Source organism: Ostrea edulis, chromosome 3, assembly GCF_947568905.1.
Source record: "Ostrea edulis chromosome 3, xbOstEdul1.1, whole genome shotgun sequence".
In the NCBI taxonomy this organism is placed as follows: domain Eukaryota; kingdom Metazoa; phylum Mollusca; class Bivalvia; order Ostreida; family Ostreidae; genus Ostrea; species Ostrea edulis.
In genome coordinates, this window is record NC_079166.1 from 56,499,339 (window position 1) to 56,521,410 (window position 22,072).

Genomic DNA, 22,072 nt, shown 5'->3' on the forward strand with positions numbered 1-22,072 from the left:
TGATACACCTATCTTGGCTAGGGTGAGACAGCTGCAAGTAGGTAGGGTTGTCTCGCCCTAAGGGCCGAGATATCTCTGTCTCGGCCCGTTGTCAAGGGGCTGTCTCGTCCTCAAATTTCAAATGGCTATTTCTTCTTTAATCTTTTGAAATCTAACATAACTACATGAAAAAATGATGTTAGACACAATTTTTTTCAAATATAATACTTTCTTCCACGACAAAATTTAATTTAAGCAGAAAAATGAAATAAAAACGTTTTCAAAAACAGCGCTAAATTGTAGCGAGTATCTAAGCAAAGGGGGGTAACCCAAGTAACAATTGTTTATTTAGAACAATAACACGTTTAACTTCATTTCAAAACAATCAACGTTCTAGGCGACAGAAAGCAGTAGGAGGATTATGGAGGGTGATACTAAAGCATTATTAGAAATTCCCGGTCCTAATGGAGATCAAAATGTTAATTTACGGTAATTTTGATGTAGAAAATTAAAACGATTTAATCCCGAGGACTTGGCAATAAAACAAGAAAAGCAGAACCAATATCTTCCGACGTTTTTCAACGACTTATAGATGCTAAACAGATGGGAAACGGTAAAAAAAAAACTTACTTCAGTATAAGGTAACATTCCCTAAGCAAATAAATAGCAGCATCAGATCTGTAAACATTCCCGTTCATACGATGACGCCACGTAAACAAAGTTCTACAACTCTTACAAATTATATGAAATAATGAAAACGGGCGAGTTTTGTAAATCCGAAAAAGAAATAAAAATAATTCACTTATTTCCAATTTTAGTATTCATTAGCAAGCCCCTAGGAGCTGCTTAATAGTATATACATGTACATGAACAGCACAGCGATAGATATGACAAGTTTCTCAGCCAAGCAGTTCAGAAACGTTCAGATTCTAGACCACATGAGGGGATGTCCATGATTAATCATCCAATTATTGTGACCAGCAGTGGAATAAAGCTACAAAACCCAGATTTTAGCATGTTTCATAATGCCAATAGTACTGGAAACATAACCATTAGAGTAAACTCACTGAAGGAATAAAATAGTCAAATATCGTTGTACAGTATACCATGTTAGGCATGTATTTATGTTTGGGTCAATACCCCCCTCCCCCCCCCCCCCCCCCCCCCAATTTTTAAAAAAATGTTTATCAACTTGTTGTGTTTTAGGTATATGATATAAACAATATCACACTCTAATGTTGATTTCGGACCTGGGATTGCCCCTCGAGTGATCTCGGCCCTCGCCCTACGGGCTCGGGCCGAGATCTACTCTCGGGGCCAATCCCAGGTCCGAGATCAACATTAGAGTGTGATATTCTATATGTCTCACACTGCTGCGACGTCATTTGATTGTGACGTCATATATTTTCTATGATTTACGTTACACGGTGAAGATTTACATTACACAGTGAAGTAAAAATATTTTGCATTGTTTTCTTTAAATTTTAATGTAGTATAGCTTTCTGGTGGACAACCTTGGGTTTATTAGTTTACACTTATAGTGTAAACCATTTTCGGGTATGCTCTTTCTGCCTATCTAATTAGTTTTTGCATCGAAGTTCAAATGAGGATTTTGATAATCTAAAATTTTCTGAAAGCTCCTAATTTTATGCACTAAATTGTAGTTAAAATGTGAGAAAAATAATCCTTCATTATTTACTCGTGTGGGATAGGGAAATTCCACCTCTGGAACAAGATTCGCTGTCTAGGACTCGGCAAAGCCTCGTCCTAGACTGCGAATCTTGTCCCCTCGGTGGAATTTCCCTATCCCACACTCGTACTAATGAAGGATTCTATTATTCTTTAATTTGGTGTTCAAACCATTATATTTCTGCACCAGAAAAGCTTTCCGCGAATACCTGCAGTTTTTGCCGCCGTGCGGCATATCTGATGTGGTTTCAATTTCCATTTAATACCCATTCAAATCAGTAGAAAAACCAATAATTTCGCATTTATTAAGAATTAATACTTTTATGTGTGATACAGTTTTTTTTTCCTACTCAAAACATCGCTTGGGGAGAACTCTCGTATATTACGTCAAAATTAATGTCAAATTTGGTGACGTCGTCGGGTTAATATAAAGTTTCCCGTTGAATATATTACAGCTACTATGGTAGATAAAGAATAACAATGGTCATTTTCATAAATGGCAAATTCTCAAATACCAGATTTAGTATTTTGGTGAATTTCCTTGACAGGGCAGATTTGGGCTAAAACCGTACCTATGATTTCGTTGTCCAAGTTGAATGTATCCACCAAATTCCTCTTCTTGCAAGAAACTTTGTTTAGCCTCTCAATGACTGTAAACAGTATTTAATCTCGCAGCATGCAGCACTCGGACATCACGGTGCATCAATCAACAACTTTGTTTACGTAGCGCATCTATGTACATGGATTGGTGGTTGGTTTAACGTTTCGTTTAGCGAAAAGTTTCACACCTGTGGATGAAACATTTGATCTACCATTATTACAGACATTGACGTATACTTATGTGGTATGTGCTGATTTTCTCTAGGCGAGTCAGTCACAGCAACAAAACGCTTTCGGAACCCCCTTTTGTTTTTCGACTATTCTATGACGGAGTAAGGAATTCCGGAAAATAAATTCACGTGAAAATACATAATTTTTACTGATCACGTGGTTGCTATCCGTCGCTACCTTAAAAAATAAAATTACGTGTACACGTAAATGGAAAGCAGTTTTTGCTAGTTTAATATAGACGATAAGTGAATAAATCATTTAGGTGACTTTAAACACATTTATTTCAATAACCCAGTCAAGAAATACAGTGATGTTATTGTAAATAATACGTTTTATGCATTTATATACGTAACAATACACCGGTACATTATTTTGCTGGCTTTGTGACGTAACAATGCACTAGTACATATGTGACGTTAGATTATCTCTTGACGTAATAAATTACTGTATGACGTTATCAGTATATTGTTATTATCGTTAGACGTTTCACTTGTTTTAAGCGAATCATAAGAAAAGTAGCGGATTCAGATAACACTTCAACATGTAAGTGCTGATATCTTTCTGTGTTGATTCTTTTTTCTTCATCGGAACCTGGGTACTGTGAAGGGTGAAATCCAGCGTTTTTACATTAATTATGGCAGATCTAACTGTGGTAGCGGCGCGGTGATTCGACATTCATACTTCAGAAGACTTGGCACGTTTTTAAAAGTTAATTCGGGTTATGTAAATCTTTGTTTAGACCAAAGTCGATTCTCTGTAACGATTCGTGGTCAAGGAGGATTAACAGTGAGAGGCTTAGCGACATCTAAATCGCTGTGCAAATTTTCCCTAGCCCCAGACATTTGTTTTTTGCAAATCGGGGGCAACGATGTGTTACTACATTCACCTGCAAGGATTGTAAGAGACATCATTTCTCTTACGGACTTTCTGATTCATGGTACGGAAGTCAAACACATGATTGTAAGTCAACTTATTCGTCGTGACCCCAAGAAATCACCGCCTGGATATAATGACACAGTCGTTGAAATAAACCAGATTCTGAACTCTGCGTGTGCATCCTTACCAAATGTGAAATTTTGGAAACACAGGGGGTTTGGAGATAACCTCCAGTACCTTGGGCCCGATGGAGTACATCTGTCTACAAAATCGTTTAGCAATGAGCCAGTAGCTGTGGTAAAATACCGAAACTGTTAAAACAGCATTAAATATGCGGTGATCAACACTTGCAGGCGACTGAGAGCAGTATATAAATGAATTAATTAGATTATGTTGAAGTATGACATCGTCTTGCATTGCATCTAGCTCTTAAGTTTACAAATTGCAAGACAAATTTATAGTTTTAAGAACATAATTTAGGTTGTAATATAAATAATGTTAATGTCATGGGTCAATGACAATACAAACACATAAAATATTATATATGAAGTTGCCTCTCGAAATACATTTAGAACTAGTGGGTATTGTTTTTTTACAACAAAAAAAACCCCAGATGTCTCCCCTTCAAAGTTTGATTGTGTAATAACCGGGGCAACAATAATGAGTGCTTCAGAAATGGGTCAAGATAAAAAATTTCCTTCAATGCATTTAACCATGATCTCATCTCGTCTTAATGTCTGCTTTCCAAGGAATGGGTCAATGTAAAAAAAAAAAATTGGTACAGTACATCTTGTCTTAAATCTGCCTTCCATGTTGTAAGTTTGAAAACCTAATGTCAAAGGGTTCTCAGGTTATGGTCTGGACTATACTTTGATGTAAAAGAGTGACTTTGACAATGTAAATAGGTCAAGGTCAAAAATGTTGGTGATGTGCACCCCCTCCTCAATATTGCCTTTCCATATTACAAGTTTGCAGTCTTGATGTCAAACAAATCTTAGTTATGAAATCATGAAGGTTTTTTTAAACATGACATTGAATGAAGAAATAGGTCAAGGTCAAAATTTTTGGTACAGTACATCTTGTCTTAATGTCTGCTTTCCATGTTGTAAGTTTGAAATCCTAATGTCAAAGGGTTTTCAGGGTATAGTCTTGACTATACTTTGATGTAAAAGAGTGACATTGAATGAAGAAACGGGTCAAGGTAAAAGATTTTGGTACAGTACATCTTGTCTTAATATCTGCTTTCTAAGTTGTAAGTTTGAAATCCTAATGTCAAATAGTCCTCAGGTTATAGTCTTGATGTAAAAGTATGACCTTGACACTGTAAGTAGATGAAGGTCAAAAATGTCTGTGGTGTGCACCCCTCTTCCATATAACCTCTCCATATTCCAAGTTTAATGCCTCGTTCACACGAATGCACATTAAATTTTACTTTGCATCAAATTTGATGCGAAGTAAAATACTGCGCATTAAATTAATTCGAATTAAGGTAGCTATTGATAGCTAGCCCCCAAAAAACCGCTCATTGAATTTTTTTCAATTTTATTTATTATAACATTTTGACTTTATCCTAAAACATATCAAAAAATCAACAAAAGTAATCGGGTTAATTTTCGAGGAAAGCGAGATTGAAACCCCCTCTTTTGCAGCCCAAAAAGGCAAAAAATACCAAAATTGAGCAAATTAACACAGAAGCCAATAAAAATTTTATTGACACCAGAAATATTGTTTGTCATATATAGTTATGTAAATTAAACACAAACAGATAAAAAATCAACATTGATTAGAAATTCAAAATGCATCTAAGGAAAACTTTGGGATGATTCGACTTGGCAATACCCTAAATATGACGTTTCTCAAATACTATCAGGCATACATTTTCTGACAACAACAAAATTCTGCTCATAAAATTTTTGATTTTATTTCATTTTTACAATAAGTCAAGTAATATCTAAAATATTGAATAGAAAAAATATACCAAATGAGGTTTAATCTGAAACTATGTCAGATTTTGTAACTCTACCCCCTCCCTTCTAGAAATGAATTTTAAGAGATACAGTCAGCAGAAATAAACTATTGACCTTAAATGATTAAGCATTCCCAAATTACCACATTGAGCATTCAAACTCACAATACTAGAAGTTTCTATGAGCCATTTAAGAGTGATATATAGTGTGTGCTATTGCAGTTGACCTTTTCGCACTCACAATGATTGCCTAAATATTTAGTTATTTTTCATACAATTTCTTTTAATACATGTAACTGGACCAAATCTATTACCTATACATATTTTTTGATAGAAATTTATATCACTATACAGTATAATACACCAAATATGTTTAAATAACCATTTCATATTTCAATAAATAATTAATATCAATGGAAAGAGACCCATGAACTGCCCATGGATCACTACATGCAAGTCCATCTGAGTCATCTTGCCTTCACAGATAGGTGTGTCTTTCATAAGTTTAAGATTTTTAATTGTAGTTTCACAATGAACCAAACACTCACTATTGGATAACTGAGAATGCATATACATGTATATTGCATTAACTAACCGTAGTTTTCCCCAGGTGAAAGTCTATGTTCACTGTATGTATAAGGGGAGGGGGGGTGAATTAGTTCCATTATGAAACTTTTCTAAAAATTTGATATACATTAATGTATCAATGATGTATGTTTCAACTAAATTTTGAATTACAAGGAATTCAAACACTTTGATTGAAGTTATAAAATTGATATTCTCTCATGTGCACATTTTTTACTAATATATCTACTAATATATCACACGGATGCGCATTAAATTTTACTTCGCATCAAATTTGATGCGAAGTAAAATAATGCGCATTAAATTAATTCGAATTAAATAGCGTTCACACGGCGGTAATATTAATGCGAAGTAAACTGATGCGCATTAAATTCGTATGCATCTCTATTAAAGGGTGCGCGAAATGATAGAATAGACTATGTTATTGAAAATTATTTTTATAGATATTTTAATGAATATCCTGTAGATACAGAATACTTTGTTCAAAACGCTATATAGGCCTACATGTAGTATACTACATGTTTACAATTACATGCTGATCTACACATAAGAGTTTTTTGTCGTATTTATTTATATGTTCCTAAGAAATTACTTGTTATTTCCTCTGACAACCAGCATTCAATCTAGACTATATATTGTTTCTTCATGGGCCCAATTTTAAAACTTAGGAATGTCTTTTTCACCATTCCGCTGACTACTGTTGTGACGTAATTTTTAATTACTAATACGTATTATAAGTCTACTATGACGTCATATGGTATAAAAATTAACAACGAGCGGCATATTTGTTTTAAAAAATGTAAAGAAGAAAAAAAAGAAAAAAAAAACGATCATATTATCACTATTTTAAAACATTGTTGTCGTATTTCAAAACAATTCCTTCCACATGTATTACTCAGAATGCCTATGCAGAGCACATATTTACGTATGACATTACCTAATGACATGCTGTTTGTACATGTTTTTAGTGATTATTATCATTTTGCTTAGTTTTTCGTACAAAACTAACATTAATATATATAGCTGACCATGGGTATGATGCATGTGACCGAAATTTGCCATTACGCATGCGTCTACATTTAATTCGAATTAGCTTCGCTTAGCGTTCACACGGAGCTAATGCGAAGTAAATTTAATTCGCATTAAATCGCGACGTCAATTTTAATTCGAAGTAAACTAATGCGCATTAAAATCTCCGTGTGAACGCGGTTCAGATTTAATTCGCAATAACTTACGTTTAATGCGAATTAAAGATGCATATGCTCCAATTTTCATACTAATTTTTTATAAAAATATTATTACTACGGTATTCTATGAATAAAAATACCTAAAAAACTCTATTAAACATGTATTCAAAAATCTATGGTTTTAAAGATATAAATGAAAATATTTTCAAAAGACAGTCTGTCTTTTTGAAACTCTGTCTCTCCGAAAGAAGCCGAATGCTGACCACGTGACCGTCTTATTAGCATATCGCGCGATAAACAAATCAAAAATGGCGGAAGACGAAGTAAGAGAAAAGAAAGCGAAAAAAAGAGGAGGGAGAGTAGCCACTCTGACAACATCAGAGAGAAAAAGAAGGAAGAAGGAGTACAACCAGAAACTGGCAGGAAGTAGAATTTACATTGGAGGAGCAATTGAGAAGTGGAAAAGTCTTCAACAACAGACGAAAACGAAGACGGACGAAGAAATGGCGACAATGTTGCTGGAACGGTAAAGAAATTATTGAGTCTTTCTCATACTTTTATATGTCTGTAAAATATGAAGTGATGTAAAGGAAAAGTTTGCGGTATATTATATTATTATGTAGTCCTACCGTGTTTCATAACATGCGCGCTAAGCGAGAAAGGGGGACAAATGGCAAATTGCAATGTAAAATTTATCCCCGACCTCTTTGAAGTCAGCACTAAAAATTTGCTTTGAGTTGATAACCTTGATTTTCAATACTCGGGGTGGGTTGGGGGGGGGGGGGGGGGGTCACCCGTCGTACACACACATTTTGAAAAACGACAAGTCTTGCGATGACTGAATGCTCAACAATCAGCTGATAAGATGTTGATGGTGATTATTCATGATACAGTAATAATTTTTCAGATTTGAAAATGAAGCAGCGTTTAAAGAACCCCAGAGCGTCCACACCTCTATGGCCATGAAAACTTCTACACCAGCAGCTTCTTCCATCATATCAAGATTAAAAAACAAAGAATATGACAGAACACCATCCATGTCAGAGATATCTGCTGATTCAGAACAGTGAGTTTCTTCTTAAAGACCCATCTCATGACCGTACGGTCAGTGAAAATGTAGGCGGAGCCTAATCTAAACAGATGTTATTTACCTGGAGTGGCCAGGGTCTACTAAGGTGTTAATTGCTATATCCCATGGCACTCAAAGAAATACACAGAGGCAGAACATGGTAGAAATCACCTGTCCATGCTTTTTTATAGTTTTGATATACACAGGACCTGTCTCAGTGACCTCTGCAGAGTTTCTGTGGTCATGGTGTTTGAATAATGGTTGTATTCCTAAGGGTAGCTGACACACATTTTACACCCACCCCTCTTTCTCTCTCTCTGTCATTGACTCAATGAATAATTTCTGTTATAAATATAGAGGTATCATAAATTGATGACATAAATTATTTCAATAGGTTACAAGTTTTAAAACTTATTGTGCAAATTATTGTTTAATTTCTGATTGTGTAATTTATAATACATGTACAGGTATATAAAGGGGGGAAATTACAATTATATTGAAATTGCATTGTTCAGGGGCCTTTTTAAAAACAATTGAATTACAAGAAAACAGCAGTTGTGGACAGGTCATTTGCTATCAAAACTCAGGTATACTGGGCTTCCTCAAGATCTAAAGAATGCCTGTAGATACTGGCTGTTATTGTTATCAAAACACCTCTCTGGGGTAGCCCCAGACCACAGTGTCTGCAGATGTCACTCCACCTGAGATCTATTGTTAAATGTTTGATTGGCAGGCAGCTTACAATTTGGGGGTGTCAAATTAAAATTGGGTCTTTAAATTTTTATAAGATATTTGAATCTGCATTGTTCTGGTGATCACCATTTAGATACACAAGTATCTGAAATGTCCCATCAGACATAGTTTGAATTCATTGTAATTTTTTATTTTCCTTCACTGCTGTACATCTTCCATAGTGCCCAACTATTACATAAACAATGTAATGAAATTACCTCCTTTACTTTGAGGAATTAATTAATCAAATTAACAATTATATTCAATGTTAGTAGTTTCAAAAATTTATTATAAAAAAAATATCATACAAGTAATTTGGCAATTAGATTTTATCCTGATGAGATTTTTTTACCTGGGTTTTGTAACTTTGGAGTGCAGTAAACAGTTTACAACACCTGTCATCCCTGACTTTGTTGTTTCAAATAAGTTTTGGGGTTTGGTATTGTTTTGTTCAGATTACTGTTAATTGTCAGTGTGTCCCTAAATGAACAGATTGAATCAATCATTCCTCACTTGAGGGCATATGCTGCCCATCCAGGTAAGGTGACCCAAGTGTCCATGAGTAGTTATTTTAGCAATTAACAAATATGGACAGAGTATTTATTTGAGGACAATGATACACAAACAACAGATATGTGATATATCCTTTATAATACAGTGTATGTATTTTAAATTCTTATACATACTGAGTAGTTTATTCCATTCATCCATAAGTTTTTGTAGAATAACAAACAAGGTAGATTGTAAATTATTCAAAAGTAATTGAAATATAATTGGAATTATATGATATTTTTCAAAGTTATTAATTTTAAAAATTACGATTACCTGTAAATGAACAAATGCTCAATGAACATTTCTACCAATACACAATTTCCGAGTTGCCCAATAGTTCTTTCCCTTTGTGGGTACAATTGCTTATCGCTGCCTTCATAATTTGCCTAAAGGCCGATTATCAGACATTATGCAACCACCCAAACTGCTGGGACACACACTATTAGTAAGTTTATTAGTATTTGATAATAAAATAGCTAAACAAAAATCGATAATCACCATTTTTCTTTGATTAAAAATTGCTCGTGCAGAGGAGGAAATAAAAAAAATGATTTCATGTTTAATTGATGACCTAATTCAAACAAATAGTGTTCTTGATATGGTCAGTTAATGTATAACAACTGCTGATATAAACAAAATTTACACTTTCATTACTTTTATCCGTATTTACATAGCTACTCAGCACTGTCTATAGTGTATGTATACATCTTGTACCCACTCAAGCGTTCAACAGAACACTGAACGTACCTCCATCACAAAAGAGCTGATATCTCGGAAGTTGTGTATTACATTTACTGTTTTTTCAATGACCTCATTCCTAATCTTGCCATGGTTCAGATAAGCAAAATTTCTTTCATTGTAGAGAACCTATGTCAGGAGTGGAGGAATTGCAAGTTTCCGGTCCTGAAGATCCAGGGTATGAACAGTATTTTTTCTTTAATGAATTCAATACATACCATAGAAAATAATTCATATCTTGTGTTTTTATTCAACTTTTACCTTCAGTACTTCATATTCTTTTTTTCCCACTAGTACTAGAAAAAAGATTACAAATATGAAACCTACTGCAGAAGCTACACCATCTAGCCGTTCTCGGAAACCAAAGAAGTGGTCAGATTCATTTTGTGATCCTTTGAAGTAAGAATTTTGTGCATCCACTATTAGATATATAAAATATAATGAAGTATACATTATGCATACTACATCTTTTTACATTACTTCAACTTTGTGGACTAAGACTGAATACTTTTATATTGAATAAAACTCTTCCTGTGAAGAAATTACCCTATTTACTCTTAAATGCTGGGCTTGCACATTGTTAAATTTTATACTTCAAGTCTTGAATGTTGTACGAACATATATGAAAGTATATGAAACTTAGAGAAGTATATTTAATTTGTTTACATATATGAACCCCACCCCCAAAGTCTTAAGTGTGCCATGTGCATGAATAGAATACATCTTGTATGTTGTAGCTTGTCCATTGACATCTCAGTACAAGACTCAGATTTAGAGGCAGTAGACTCAGAAGAGGATGACCCAAACTACCAGCCAAGTTTTGATGTCACAGCTATTCTGTAAGTATATGACAGTTTTCACATTAGGTTCATAATTTTAATTTACACCCATGATATGTAAATATTTATTTATTTATTAGATGAAATGAACTTTTCTGATCACTTTTGTTTGTCCATCTTTTCAGAAACTTTGCTCATAACTTGCTCATAACTTGAATAGTTAGTGATAGGATTTCATATTTCATATGCACATTCCCTGTGAATAGGTACCAAAGTTCTTTACCAATTTATCTGGACCTTAGAGTTTAAAATACTTTTAAGAAAACTTAACCAAATCAATATTTTCTGACCTTAGGACTTTTATATTTTGTATATAGATTTTTTATGGCAAGATCTTTCAAGTGATACCATGTTTGACCTTTTGACCTTGGAGTTTAACTTTTTAACAACCTGATCTACTCAATAACATCTGAGTTATTTTGTTAAACTTTCATATTTTTATATAGATTTGTGGTAAGACCCATAATTTCTCACCACGATCTATGACCTTGACCTCTAGAACAGCAAGGTCATGCTAATCATATAAATGAGACAGCTAAAGGACATACAAGAAACTCTAAAAAATGTAATACACAAAAATTAAGATTTAGAATTTATTTCATAAATAAGCTAAGACTTCCCAATGACATATTGAATATCCTCTATCTATTGAACATGTATTTGATATTGGAAAGACATGAATAAATGTTTCTTTAGAGTGTTATTTACATGAAATTAATTTATGTGTTAGACCAGATGATGTGAACAGTATGGCAGAAGATGTAGCCTATGAAGAGGTTGAGTTTGGGTTTGAGTTGCCTGGTAATGATGGTCAACTAGAAGGTCCAGATATTGAGATGGGAGTTCTTCCAGGCGTCCACAGAGTGTCCACAGAGGGAGAATGCAGAGATTTGACTACGGCTTTGAAATGTATTGCATTCGTTGATCAGATAAAGGAGTTGACCAAGATACATGTACCACGATGCACAGAACAATCATGCAATAAACCTACACAGATGAAGGAGTCTTATGTTGGATCTGCATTGCACTTGAAATGGGTATTTATCAGTAATATTTTAGCTTTTAGTATTATTTAGCATATAAGTGGAATTTGTTACTTGATCATATCAGTATTAAAAGATACATTTTTGTAAAGGAAATCTTAATTAGTTTTGGTTATTCATTGATTTTGTTACACACTGGACATTGGCAGTATATTCATTATTAAATGTATTTTTAGATTTGTGAAGAAGGCCATGTAAGTCACCACTGGTGTTCACAGCCTCAGTTAAACCGACGGCTACATAGTGGAGACTTCCTAATTTGTGGTTCCATCCTGACCTCTGGAAATAATTATGGAAAATTGGCATTGTGGGCAGAGATGTTAAAACTGAAATTTCCCTCTGCAGACCAGTTTCATAGGATTTGCAGTACATATGTTATCCCAACCATTGACAAATTCTGGAGTGATCATCGTCAAGAGCTGTTGAATGACTTCAAGGACAAAGAAGTTGTAGTTTTAGGTAAGAGTTTTCAAATTTCAATTGCCATTCATTTCTTATCGAATGTCTGTGTATTTGTTTATACAACCCCTTTGGCATGTACCTTTTTCAGGTGATGGCAGAAATGATTCACCAGGCCATTGTGCACAGTATTGTTCATACACGTTAATGGACAACGAGACCAAAAAAATCCTGACCATTGAAACCCTAGATAAAAGGATGACTGATAGGAAGTCTGTCAACATGGAAAAAGCAGGATTTCAAATCGCCCTCAACGACCTGTTAGAAAAAGATATAAAGGTGGTAGAGGTGGTGACTGATGCACACCTGGGAATTGGTTCAGTAATGAGTAAGTATTTCATATAAATTTTCTCTATGGACTAGCAATTGATAAAATGTAAATGATTCTCTTTTCATAGCATTTACAACTTTTATTTCTATTTTCAGAGAAAGGTTACCCAAATATACACCATTCCCATGATATATGGCATGTGGCAAAGAATTTGGGGAAGAAGATTTTGAAGGTTAGTAAATATAATGTTTTGGTGAGAGATTAATTATCTTATTTCATAGTGATTCTCAAAATCATGAACAGTTTTAATCAGTAATTCATATTTTAGGTGGCTCAGAAGAAGGGGAATAATATATTATTGGATTGGTGTAAAGACATCATTAACCACTTTTGGTTTTCATGTCGTCGTGCAGAGTCGTATGAGGAATTCATGGTAAGACATATTGTGGAAAGTTAATGCACATGTATTTGTCAATATTACAATTGAAGAAGCAAGTTCAATGTATACAAATTTGCATGGACTTTTTCCATTGGAAAAAGCAAACTTATTCATGTACTGCATATCAGTGTGTGCATTTTATTTCCAGGGCATATGGCGAAGTGTATTGCACCACATTACAGACACACATGAGTGGATTCTATCTCATGGGGGTGTTAACCACTGTCTTCATGGAGAATTAGGTGAAGAGGAAAGGACAAAACCATGGTTGTCACCGACGAAGCATGCCCATGTATTAAAAGACCTAGCAGCTGTGGTGTTAAACAAAAGACTTTTGAACAATGTTGGATACTATTTGAGATTCAGGTAAAATGGAGTAATGAAATAATAGAATAGACTATTTTCTGTCTAAATAATTTGTTTGGGTTGCTTGAAAGGAGGGGGCATATTGGTTTGCATTTACTGGTCACTCAGTAGATGAGGTATTGTAAATACTGTACTGTTTTCCCCACTATTTATGCTTCTGTAGACAAGGTGTTTTTTTTGTAAAGGTGGTCCTCTGTTGTTTAAACAAGTATTGACTGCACAGGTCCTTGAAGATGACCTTAAAACCACTAAGTGTGGCATGCTAAAGAACTCTCACTGCTCAATGGCCGTAAGTGCTGAGCATAGGCCTAAATTTTGCAGCCCTTCACCAGTATTGATGACTCCTCCATATGGGAGAAAATTTCTTGAGAGGGATGTTGAACAAGATACAATCAATCAACAGTTGGGTTTCTGGATAATAACTCCAAAAATTTACAATCTAATAAAATGAAACTTTGATATATTGTTGGGTACCAGGTAAGGAAGAGCCCTATTGATTTTGGAGAAAAGTGGTCAAAGGTCATGGTCACAGTGACCGAAAAAAGAATAAAAATTTCAGAAAGATTTGGTTTCCGGATGACAACTCAGAAAGTTTAAATCCGAATCAAATGATACTTTAAGATATTATTATGTACCAAGTAAGGAAGACCCCTATTTACTTTGGAGAAAACAGATCAAAGGTAAAGGTCACAGTGACCGAAAATAGATTTAAAATTTCCAAAAAAAAAATGGTTTCCGAAGGATAACTCGAAAGTTGTTAATTTGAATGAAATGAAACTTGGATATAGTGTTGGATACCAGCAAAGCAAGGCCCCTAGTTTTTTGGGAGAAAAAAGGTCGAGGTCACAGTTACCAAAAATAGATTGAAATTTCAGACAAATATGGTTTCTGGACAGTAACTCGAAAAGTTTAAAACTGAAATCAGTTCTTCACAATTGTAAATATGCCACATCATTCCTGACTTTACAATGTATCCCATGCAACTCGGCTCATGCACCCCTGGGTGCATATATTGATTTTTAACTTCTCGATAAGTAGTCTGCTATTCCAATTTTCAAATTTTGGTATGAAGCAATTTCTGTAGGAGGAATGTAAATTTCAGCCTGTGGGCCTCTTGTCTAAAAATGTATCAATGGTACATGCATGTTGATGACGAACATTGTTATTACATGAGAGTTCAATTTCAGAAGTACAGCTGAACTGGAAGGATTCCATCAGCACATTCTGATGTACTGTTCAAAACGACACGCCTATACCCCACCAGTCTATCGTGCCAGGAACAGACTTGCAGCACTGGATCACAATATGAACTCAGACCGTCCAGTGCAGAAAAACAAAGATGGAAAAATAAGGTAATCTTAGGGATGTACAAGTATCCGGTCTGTCAAAAAAAAGGGGGGGGGGCGTACCACTATGGTATACTGTTGTCTGTCTGTTCAGACATTGTAGGTAAATTGTAGAATGAACCATAAGCTCCAGGATCTTTCAACTTGGTACATTTGATCATCTTGAGGAGAGGAAGATTTCCATTGTTTTTCAAGGTCAAGGTCGTATAAGTTGATAGGAGAATCTTGTAAGCAGGATACAGACTACACCGTTGGGGCTAGGACCATCAAACACGATATACATACACCTTATGCAGAGGATGTCTATTATTCCTCAAGGTCAACGTTATGGTTTCACTTAGTAGAAAAACTTTGTTTTCATTTTCCAAAATTTGGTCAGAACCTCCCTCTCAGAGAAATACAAAATTGTTCACATTTTAACATGATTGATGCACTGTGACCTACTTTAGGGTTTAAGTAGGTTTAAAGAGTGTTATGGATTTCTTCTTGTCTTACATACAAATATTGCACTGAAGGTCCAATAGTCGTATATTGTACTGTTTGCTGTACGCCTTGTTTATGAGATCATTGATGCAATATGAATTGATTGAATGATTACAACAATGTTTTATTATACCAAATACATGATGTTGAGCATTCTCTAATTATGTGACTTTTTTATTTAATAGGTACCATCGTGTATTTAATAAAAAAAAGTGGGAGATGGACAGTGCATGCCATGAGGGAAAGGAAAAAATATGAGTATATGTCATCTCTATTGTGCGATGCTGTAAAATTGAGGATTAATGACAGAGTGGGCATGAAAAAAACTGTGTTGGCACCAGATGATCCCAGATTAATTGCAAAACATCTGGCACCCGTAGAACCACCTCCAACTGAAGAACTTGTGTTGCAGCAGAAATCACGATTTTGAACTGCCACGGAAATTAAATGTGAATTTTATATTGTAAAGAAATGTGAAATTATACTTAGTATAGTACATGTATTGCAGCAATATCTAATTGAAATTATATCATGTAAAATCTACATCTGTCTCAATCTTGTAACAAACCCATTTTACACATTGCAACTTTTCTGATCACATGTTGTCCATCTTCCTTGTAAACTTTACTCTAGACCAATATATGGGGATTTACATTAGTTCAAATGAAAGGCCCTGTCCACCCCTGAAGAACTAATGGGATAGAAAAAATGAAACTTGGGTAAAACCACCTTGACATTGTTTACATTCTATGATGTTTAAATCGGATCAAAGTTTTCCCCAAGTATATTTAGGATATAATTTCTTTGGATTGCCAAACGAGTTGTTTATCACTATGGAAAAAAAATAACCAGTTCTATTTCTTTTCAACCAATGGGGGTAGGGGTTTGATTCATGTACTTTACATGTATATGCCTCATGATTAGGCCTTTCATTCTTATCTTCAAAGAAATGGGGCATACTGCTTTGCACCTGGCGGTTGGTCAGTAGATCACGTTGGCTCAAAATCATGAGAACCATTCAATTGATCGTTATGATATTTCGTGTGTGGGTTGGTTATGAGAGAAGGACCCCTATTGTTTATCAGGTCAAGGGTCAATCTACCCTGAACATAAGAAGACACTGTTCACTCAATATCTTGAGAACGCTTTGCTTGACAGACATCAAACGTAGTGCACTGTTACATCTTCAGGAGAAGATAACCCCTATTGATTTTGAGGTCACATGGTCAAACTGGACTTGGGAATATATTGTTCACTCATGTGAGAATCCTTTGCTCAACAGACATCAAAATTTGTACATCTTCAGATGACCCCTAATGATTTGAGGTCAAACTGGACATAGTAATATATTGTTTCCTATATTTTCAGAATTATTTGTTTGATCGACACCAAACTTGGTACAGCATACGGAGCACATGACCCCTATTGTGGTCAATCCACTCCTGGCATAGGAAAACATTGCTCATTATTTTGAATTGGTGATACTATCAATAAAATGATGCATGTGTATAACCCTTTCCAATTTTGCACCATTGGGGCATATGAGTTTTACAAACATCTCTGGTGTTTGAAGACTTCATCTAGTGACCTAATATTCAATACTGCATATTTGATATTTCCATGGGAGATAGGGCTTTGATACTTCACATAAAAAGTGCTACTGACCAGGCCTTTATTTTGGTACCAAGGCCTTTGACCTTGCGGCCATGGACTTCTACCCACTTTTGACTCAAAGGAAATACAAGTAGTCATTTGCCACCCCCTGTTGAGGTTTGTCTTCTCAAGGAAAGCAAGGCCTATAATAGGCAAGCAGTTTTAGGTAGTGCAGATGACATGATCACTTTGTTTAGTCAAAGGTCAAAAGTTACCAAGACTTATGATTTGTATAACATTTCAGAAACGGGATGATTATGCTTGGAGCATTCATACTATGAGAGGATAATGAAAATGGTCATAAAACAATGTCATACCTTGCCTGTCAATTTCATTGATTAATTAACATTTACATTGTAACAACACCAAAATTTAAAAGACCTAGAAAATTTATTCTTGTTACAACAATTTCTTCAATCTTTTACCACAACAGATTATTGATAAAGATATGAACAATGTGTAAAAAATCAAAAGTGACTGATAATAGTTCATTTTTACTAAGATATAGGTAAATTTTTAAACATGGCTACGAGGATGTAAAAATATTTCAACTTCATAGTTGCAATACCAAAAAAAAAAAAAAAATCTAGGATATTTATAGAGAATAACAATATTGGACTAGCAGTATTAAAATAATATACAACTGGCTATCATAATTTTAAGGTTAGTATATATACAATTACATTTACAAACACATATATATATATTATATTTGGCTATGTACATTTATATTCGCCCTGCAACAAATCCAGTGTATTGACCAAAAGGGTCAGGAAACTTGTCTCTAATAGACCAAACCGCGCAGGATGGAATGACCCGTCTGTCCCCTGCACCTAGTCTGCCATAGGTCCACAAGATATACTGTCGGTACGCTTGGTGACGGTTGCCTTTTCTCTCGTCCACTTCATCATTGAAGACCAAAATGTCTCTCCTATATAGTCTGGCAAGGGCTAGCACAGCTTCATCGAGAATTAGCACCGAGAAGTCCTATAGAAGAAATTACATGTAGTTCTTTAGAATCTTTTTAGAAACATCGGTGTGATAAAGATGTGTTGTGTTGTAATGTGGTATGAAAATTATATTTCTAATTATCTCATGAGGAAGTAAATTGAAAGCAATATATATGTGAACTGACCAATACAAAACTCAGCAATGATACAATCCATCTTCAAAATTCTTGTATACAATTTAAAAAAAAAAAACAACTAAAAATGTTTACAAAATATGTACTCTAATGATCCTACATCTTACTGGTAAAAGAGTTATGCATTGCTCTTTCCCACAGCACACTTTCTCCCTTTCTGTTGGCATCTGCCGGCAATTTCCACAAACACACCAGTTTGGGCAAGTCCCGCCAGGTTGTGGGTGGTAGCCCCCTTGTTGGGTAGGAGGATGCATGATATCGTGAACTAGACCAGGTTGTTTTTCTGCCATCGTTAGGCACAGTTCTCGAAGTTCATCCACCTCCATAATTGAAATGTGTTCCTACAATATAAATCATACATAAATGTGTAGATCTAATAGGGTACATGGCAATGTCATTTTTTCAGTAACTTGTATATTATTGTGTACAAATCTATTTTGCATATGTTTGTTGCTTACCCGTAAAACTTCACTCCTTCTATTGATTTGATCAAGGGCAACTTCATCTCTTGATGGTCCTCCTCCTCTACCTCTTCCCCTGCCTCCTCTACCTCTCCCCCTGCCTCCTCTGCCTCTTCCTCGAACACCTCTCCCCCTTCCACGGTTTCTGCCCCTACCTCTCACTTGACCTTGAACATCTATCTCTTCATCACTGCTCTGTATAGTTGTGGTACTAGAACTCTCCTGAAAATTGGCAAAAAGTGCCCATGTGATTATTATTTATTGGGTTGAGATAATAGGTGGGGTGAGGATTGTAAGGACAATGCTATAGAATTAGGTGGATAACAAGTGATTTTGAATCTCCCATTCTACTATCACAAATTGGGCACATGGGTTTTAATGTGTATGTTGCTGGGAAGGGGTCATCCGGAAGAGAAGTAGTTTCTTTAAAAATCTTTTAATCAATGAATGCCCATACTTCACTAAATAATTTTTATTCAAAACTTTCCAACTTGCTTTCGACCCATTTTATTATACATGTACAACTGTCATTAGGTATAGGGGGGAGGGGGGTATATATCTTTGATATATCCAAACATAACAAATGATGGCTATTTTCGAAAACGTATCCCCTCCCCCAATTATACGTGCCTGTGTCTCTAATTAATCAGACTAAAATCTGTAAAAGTTCTAAAAATAAAATATAAACAAACAAGCGTGGCAAGACGTATGACAGACGCTATTTTTGGTAGAAGAGATTCAAGTCATTCATTTTGGATATTTTCAACCAATTCTTGGATATGTGCATATCTAATTAATAATTAGTGTTTTGCACATGATCTACTAAAACTAATTTAATCGGAATGGTTCTTATTCCAATATATACAAAAGATTACTCAATCTAATTAAAATTATATCTATCATTGCTCCCGTTTTATTGATATGTCGCATGGTAGATCTAAAGGAATCCGATTTGAAGCTCGTTTAAATGACCCGAGGTCACGAACTTTTTGAACTTTACGACAACCAATCAAAAACGCCGTTTCGTACGAAGTTCGTTGTGGAAGTAAAAATGGAGGACGTTGATAAAATCGAAGCGGTAGAAAAAGAAGTTTGCAAATTATTCAATGTGGAAGCGCTCAAAGCCGAACAGAAGGAAATTTTACAATGTTTATTGTCAAAACAAGATTGCATGGCGGTGTTGCCGACTGGATACGGGAAATCGCTTCCTTATCAGATGTATTTGCCCTTGATACGTCAATTGACTGAAACAAATTTATGTCATGGGCTGCCTTTTCAAGCCAAATTCGATGTGAATGAGAAGATTATAGTGTGCTGTCCACTTGTCTCATTAATGGCAGACCAAGTGCAACGTCTTACTGACATTCCAAATTTGAAGGCTGCATTTAAAGGTAAAACTTTTGAATTAAAATAAAGTATGAATAATATTTGCTAATTTACGAAATTACAGTTAAGTACATATTTTAATGCACAAATAAGTCCTTAGAAGACATGATTGTATCCAAATTAATCCTAGAAAGTAATTTAAAAATAGGTGCAATCTGTGGAGTGTGGCTTAACATGTGAAAATAGCTGGAGATTTCGAGAATGTAATTCTATATTAGGGGACGACCATTTGATTCTGAGGGGGGGGGGGGGGGGGGGGGCTGGCAAATTTTGTCGGGTCAGAATATTTATTTTCAATTTTCAGCGGGCCAGAATATTTATTTTCTGCCTATCTAAGGCCAATTTATTTAATTTTTAATATAGCAATGTGGAGATTTAAGGTCAGGCAAGATTAATTATTTATTTTCTTGGGAACAAAGGCCAGATTATTTATTTTCAAGTTTTTGGCAGCCAGGATATTTATTTTCAAAAACTGCCAGCCCCCCCCCCCCCCCCCCTCAGAATCAAATGGCCGTCCCCTTATTCAATTTTATTTAAACACTTACTTTGCCAGTACAAGTAAAAATTAGCATTTGCTGTTTCTTTTGATACATTTGTGTACATTTATACATTGACGGATATAGTGTTTTATTTATTTGCAATCTATATTTTAATATTATATCGATCAATGCCCCCGTTTTATACAGTATGTGGTACCACGCGTGACACACCAATAAACAAGAGCAGGTGATAGAGCTAGTTTTAATTAGATTGAATTATTTGTGAAATGTTACAGTACACTTGTTTTTTTTCGCTGTTATTACTTGTCATTATGTATAATGTTTTTTTTTTCAGGAAATTCCCAAGAAGGTGACGATATGATAAGAAAAGGTGAAATAGATATCATATTTGCATCACCAGAAACACTTGTTGGAGACCCATTTTGGAGATCTCAGTTGCAGGAACTGTCCGTTGGTGTCATTGTGATTGATGAGTTCCACACGATTACGACCTGGTAAATATATTATTCATTGTGAACAATTACATGTACATACCTATTAATTTCATGATTCACATTTTGCAATGGATTTAAATTTCCAAAAACATGAAGCGTCTAAATATACATGTAGATGTTTTATTGTACGGTATGAGCCTTCTGAAATAATTATTTATCTTTTAATATAATAAATTTTTCCATAATACAGTATTCCGAATCTGTCTAGAGAGCAGGAACAGTGTTTTATTCTGACGAGGCATTCTCAATAGTTTAAAAATTGCAGAAATGAAGTTGAAAAACTAATATTTACCTCAAATTTCATTTTCATTTAAGTCAACATATTTATTTGATAAAGATCTTTATACAAGCCTTCCTCTAAATTTAATGGTCTGGATCCTTTAAAAACAACTTAGGCATTGGACAACTTATTTTGACAAAATACATGTACAACATGTTATGAAGCAAGTGTACTTACATCCAATTATTGTATTTTTAGGGGCGGAGATGACGAAACAGAAGAGCAAGATGCTTTCCGTAAATGGTTTAGATATGTTGGTGAATTAAGAGCTATTTTTCCGCATGCGTCAGTACTAGCCTTAAGTGCAACCTGTACGAACAAAATTAAGAAGCAAGTTTCCAAGATTCTTAACTTGAAGCAAGGACTTTCTAAATTCATATCAGTCTCTCCAAATAAGACCAATATCAAATTGGTAGTGAAAAAAATTGACAATGCCATTGAAACTGCCATGTATTGGCTGATTGATTCTTTAGAGAATATGAAAATGAACTTTCCAAAAACACTTATACTCAGTTCATGAAATTTTGTAATACATATCATAATCAGATTAAATTACATGACCATGCTCAGTTTCTTTTGATATCAAAATAATATGTTGAATAACAATTCAGGAGGTGGTGTTGGTTAACATTGAAAGCATTTGTTCCTTAAAATGGAAAATACATGGTATGGTGTAAGTGTCAAATAGGACGCACTCCATCCAT

At 34.8% G+C, this 22,072-nt stretch overlaps 3 protein-coding genes across 3 annotated transcripts; 2 read left to right on the forward strand and 1 right to left on the reverse strand.

Moving 5' to 3' along the window:
- The first annotated feature begins 1,501 nt into the window (after window positions 1-1,501).
- Window positions 1,502-15,993, forward strand: LOC125678766 (uncharacterized). Its single transcript, XM_056158214.1, has 13 exons — window positions 1,502-7,639; window positions 8,021-8,179; window positions 10,329-10,382; window positions 10,499-10,603; window positions 10,942-11,043; window positions 11,774-12,080; window positions 12,263-12,545; window positions 12,637-12,873; window positions 12,972-13,048; window positions 13,145-13,249; window positions 13,404-13,621; window positions 14,809-14,973; window positions 15,636-15,993. The coding sequence occupies exons 1-13, from the start codon at window positions 7,422-7,424 to the stop codon at window positions 15,706-15,708; spliced, it is 2,103 nt and encodes a 700-aa protein (XP_056014189.1). The 5' UTR covers window positions 1,502-7,421; the 3' UTR covers window positions 15,709-15,993.
- A 1,481-nt stretch (window positions 15,994-17,474) lies between these two features.
- LOC130052646 (P2X purinoceptor 7-like) lies at window positions 17,475-18,928 on the reverse strand. The gene is made up of 3 exons (XM_056158219.1): window positions 18,706-18,928; window positions 18,355-18,588; window positions 17,475-18,090 (listed from the first exon to the last, which is right to left on the reverse strand). Exons 2-3 carry the CDS (start codon window positions 18,571-18,573, stop codon window positions 17,830-17,832), a joined length of 480 nt encoding a protein of 159 aa, XP_056014194.1. The 5' UTR covers window positions 18,574-18,588; window positions 18,706-18,928; the 3' UTR covers window positions 17,475-17,829.
- Window positions 18,929-19,463: 535 nt separating this feature from the next.
- Window positions 19,464-21,888, forward strand: LOC125681422 (probable ATP-dependent DNA helicase RecS). Its single transcript, XM_056158217.1, has 3 exons — window positions 19,464-20,099; window positions 20,929-21,088; window positions 21,567-21,888. The coding sequence occupies exons 1-3, from the start codon at window positions 19,676-19,678 to the stop codon at window positions 21,886-21,888; spliced, it is 906 nt and encodes a 301-aa protein (XP_056014192.1). The 5' UTR covers window positions 19,464-19,675.
- The last annotated feature ends 184 nt before the right edge of the window (window positions 21,889-22,072 follow it).

Excerpts from the sequence above, each read along its gene's own strand:
- LOC125681422 (XM_056158217.1), top strand. The coding sequence starts at position 19,676 with ATGACCCGAGGTCACGAACTTTTTGAACTTTACGACAACCAATCAAAA. Across the intron at positions 20,100-20,928 it reads TTTGAAGGCTGCATTTAAAG|GAAATTCCCAAGAAGGTGAC; the intron begins GTAAAACTTTTG and ends TTTTTTTTTCAG. Across the intron at positions 21,089-21,566 it reads TTCCACACGATTACGACCTG|GGGCGGAGATGACGAAACAG; the intron begins GTAAATATATTA and ends TTGTATTTTTAG.
- LOC130052646 (XM_056158219.1), bottom strand. The coding sequence starts at position 18,573 with ATGGAGGTGGATGAACTTCGAGAACTGTGCCTAACGATGGCAGAAAAA. Across the intron at positions 18,091-18,354 it reads AATGCATAACTCTTTTACCA|GACTTCTCGGTGCTAATTCT; the intron begins GTAAGATGTAGG and ends TTTCTTCTATAG.
- LOC125678766 (XM_056158214.1), top strand. The coding sequence starts at position 7,422 with ATGGCGGAAGACGAAGTAAGAGAAAAGAAAGCGAAAAAAAGAGGAGGG. Across the intron at positions 11,044-11,773 it reads TTTGATGTCACAGCTATTCT|ACCAGATGATGTGAACAGTA; the intron begins GTAAGTATATGA and ends TTTATGTGTTAG. Across the intron at positions 12,546-12,636 it reads CAAAGAAGTTGTAGTTTTAG|GTGATGGCAGAAATGATTCA; the intron begins GTAAGAGTTTTC and ends TACCTTTTTCAG.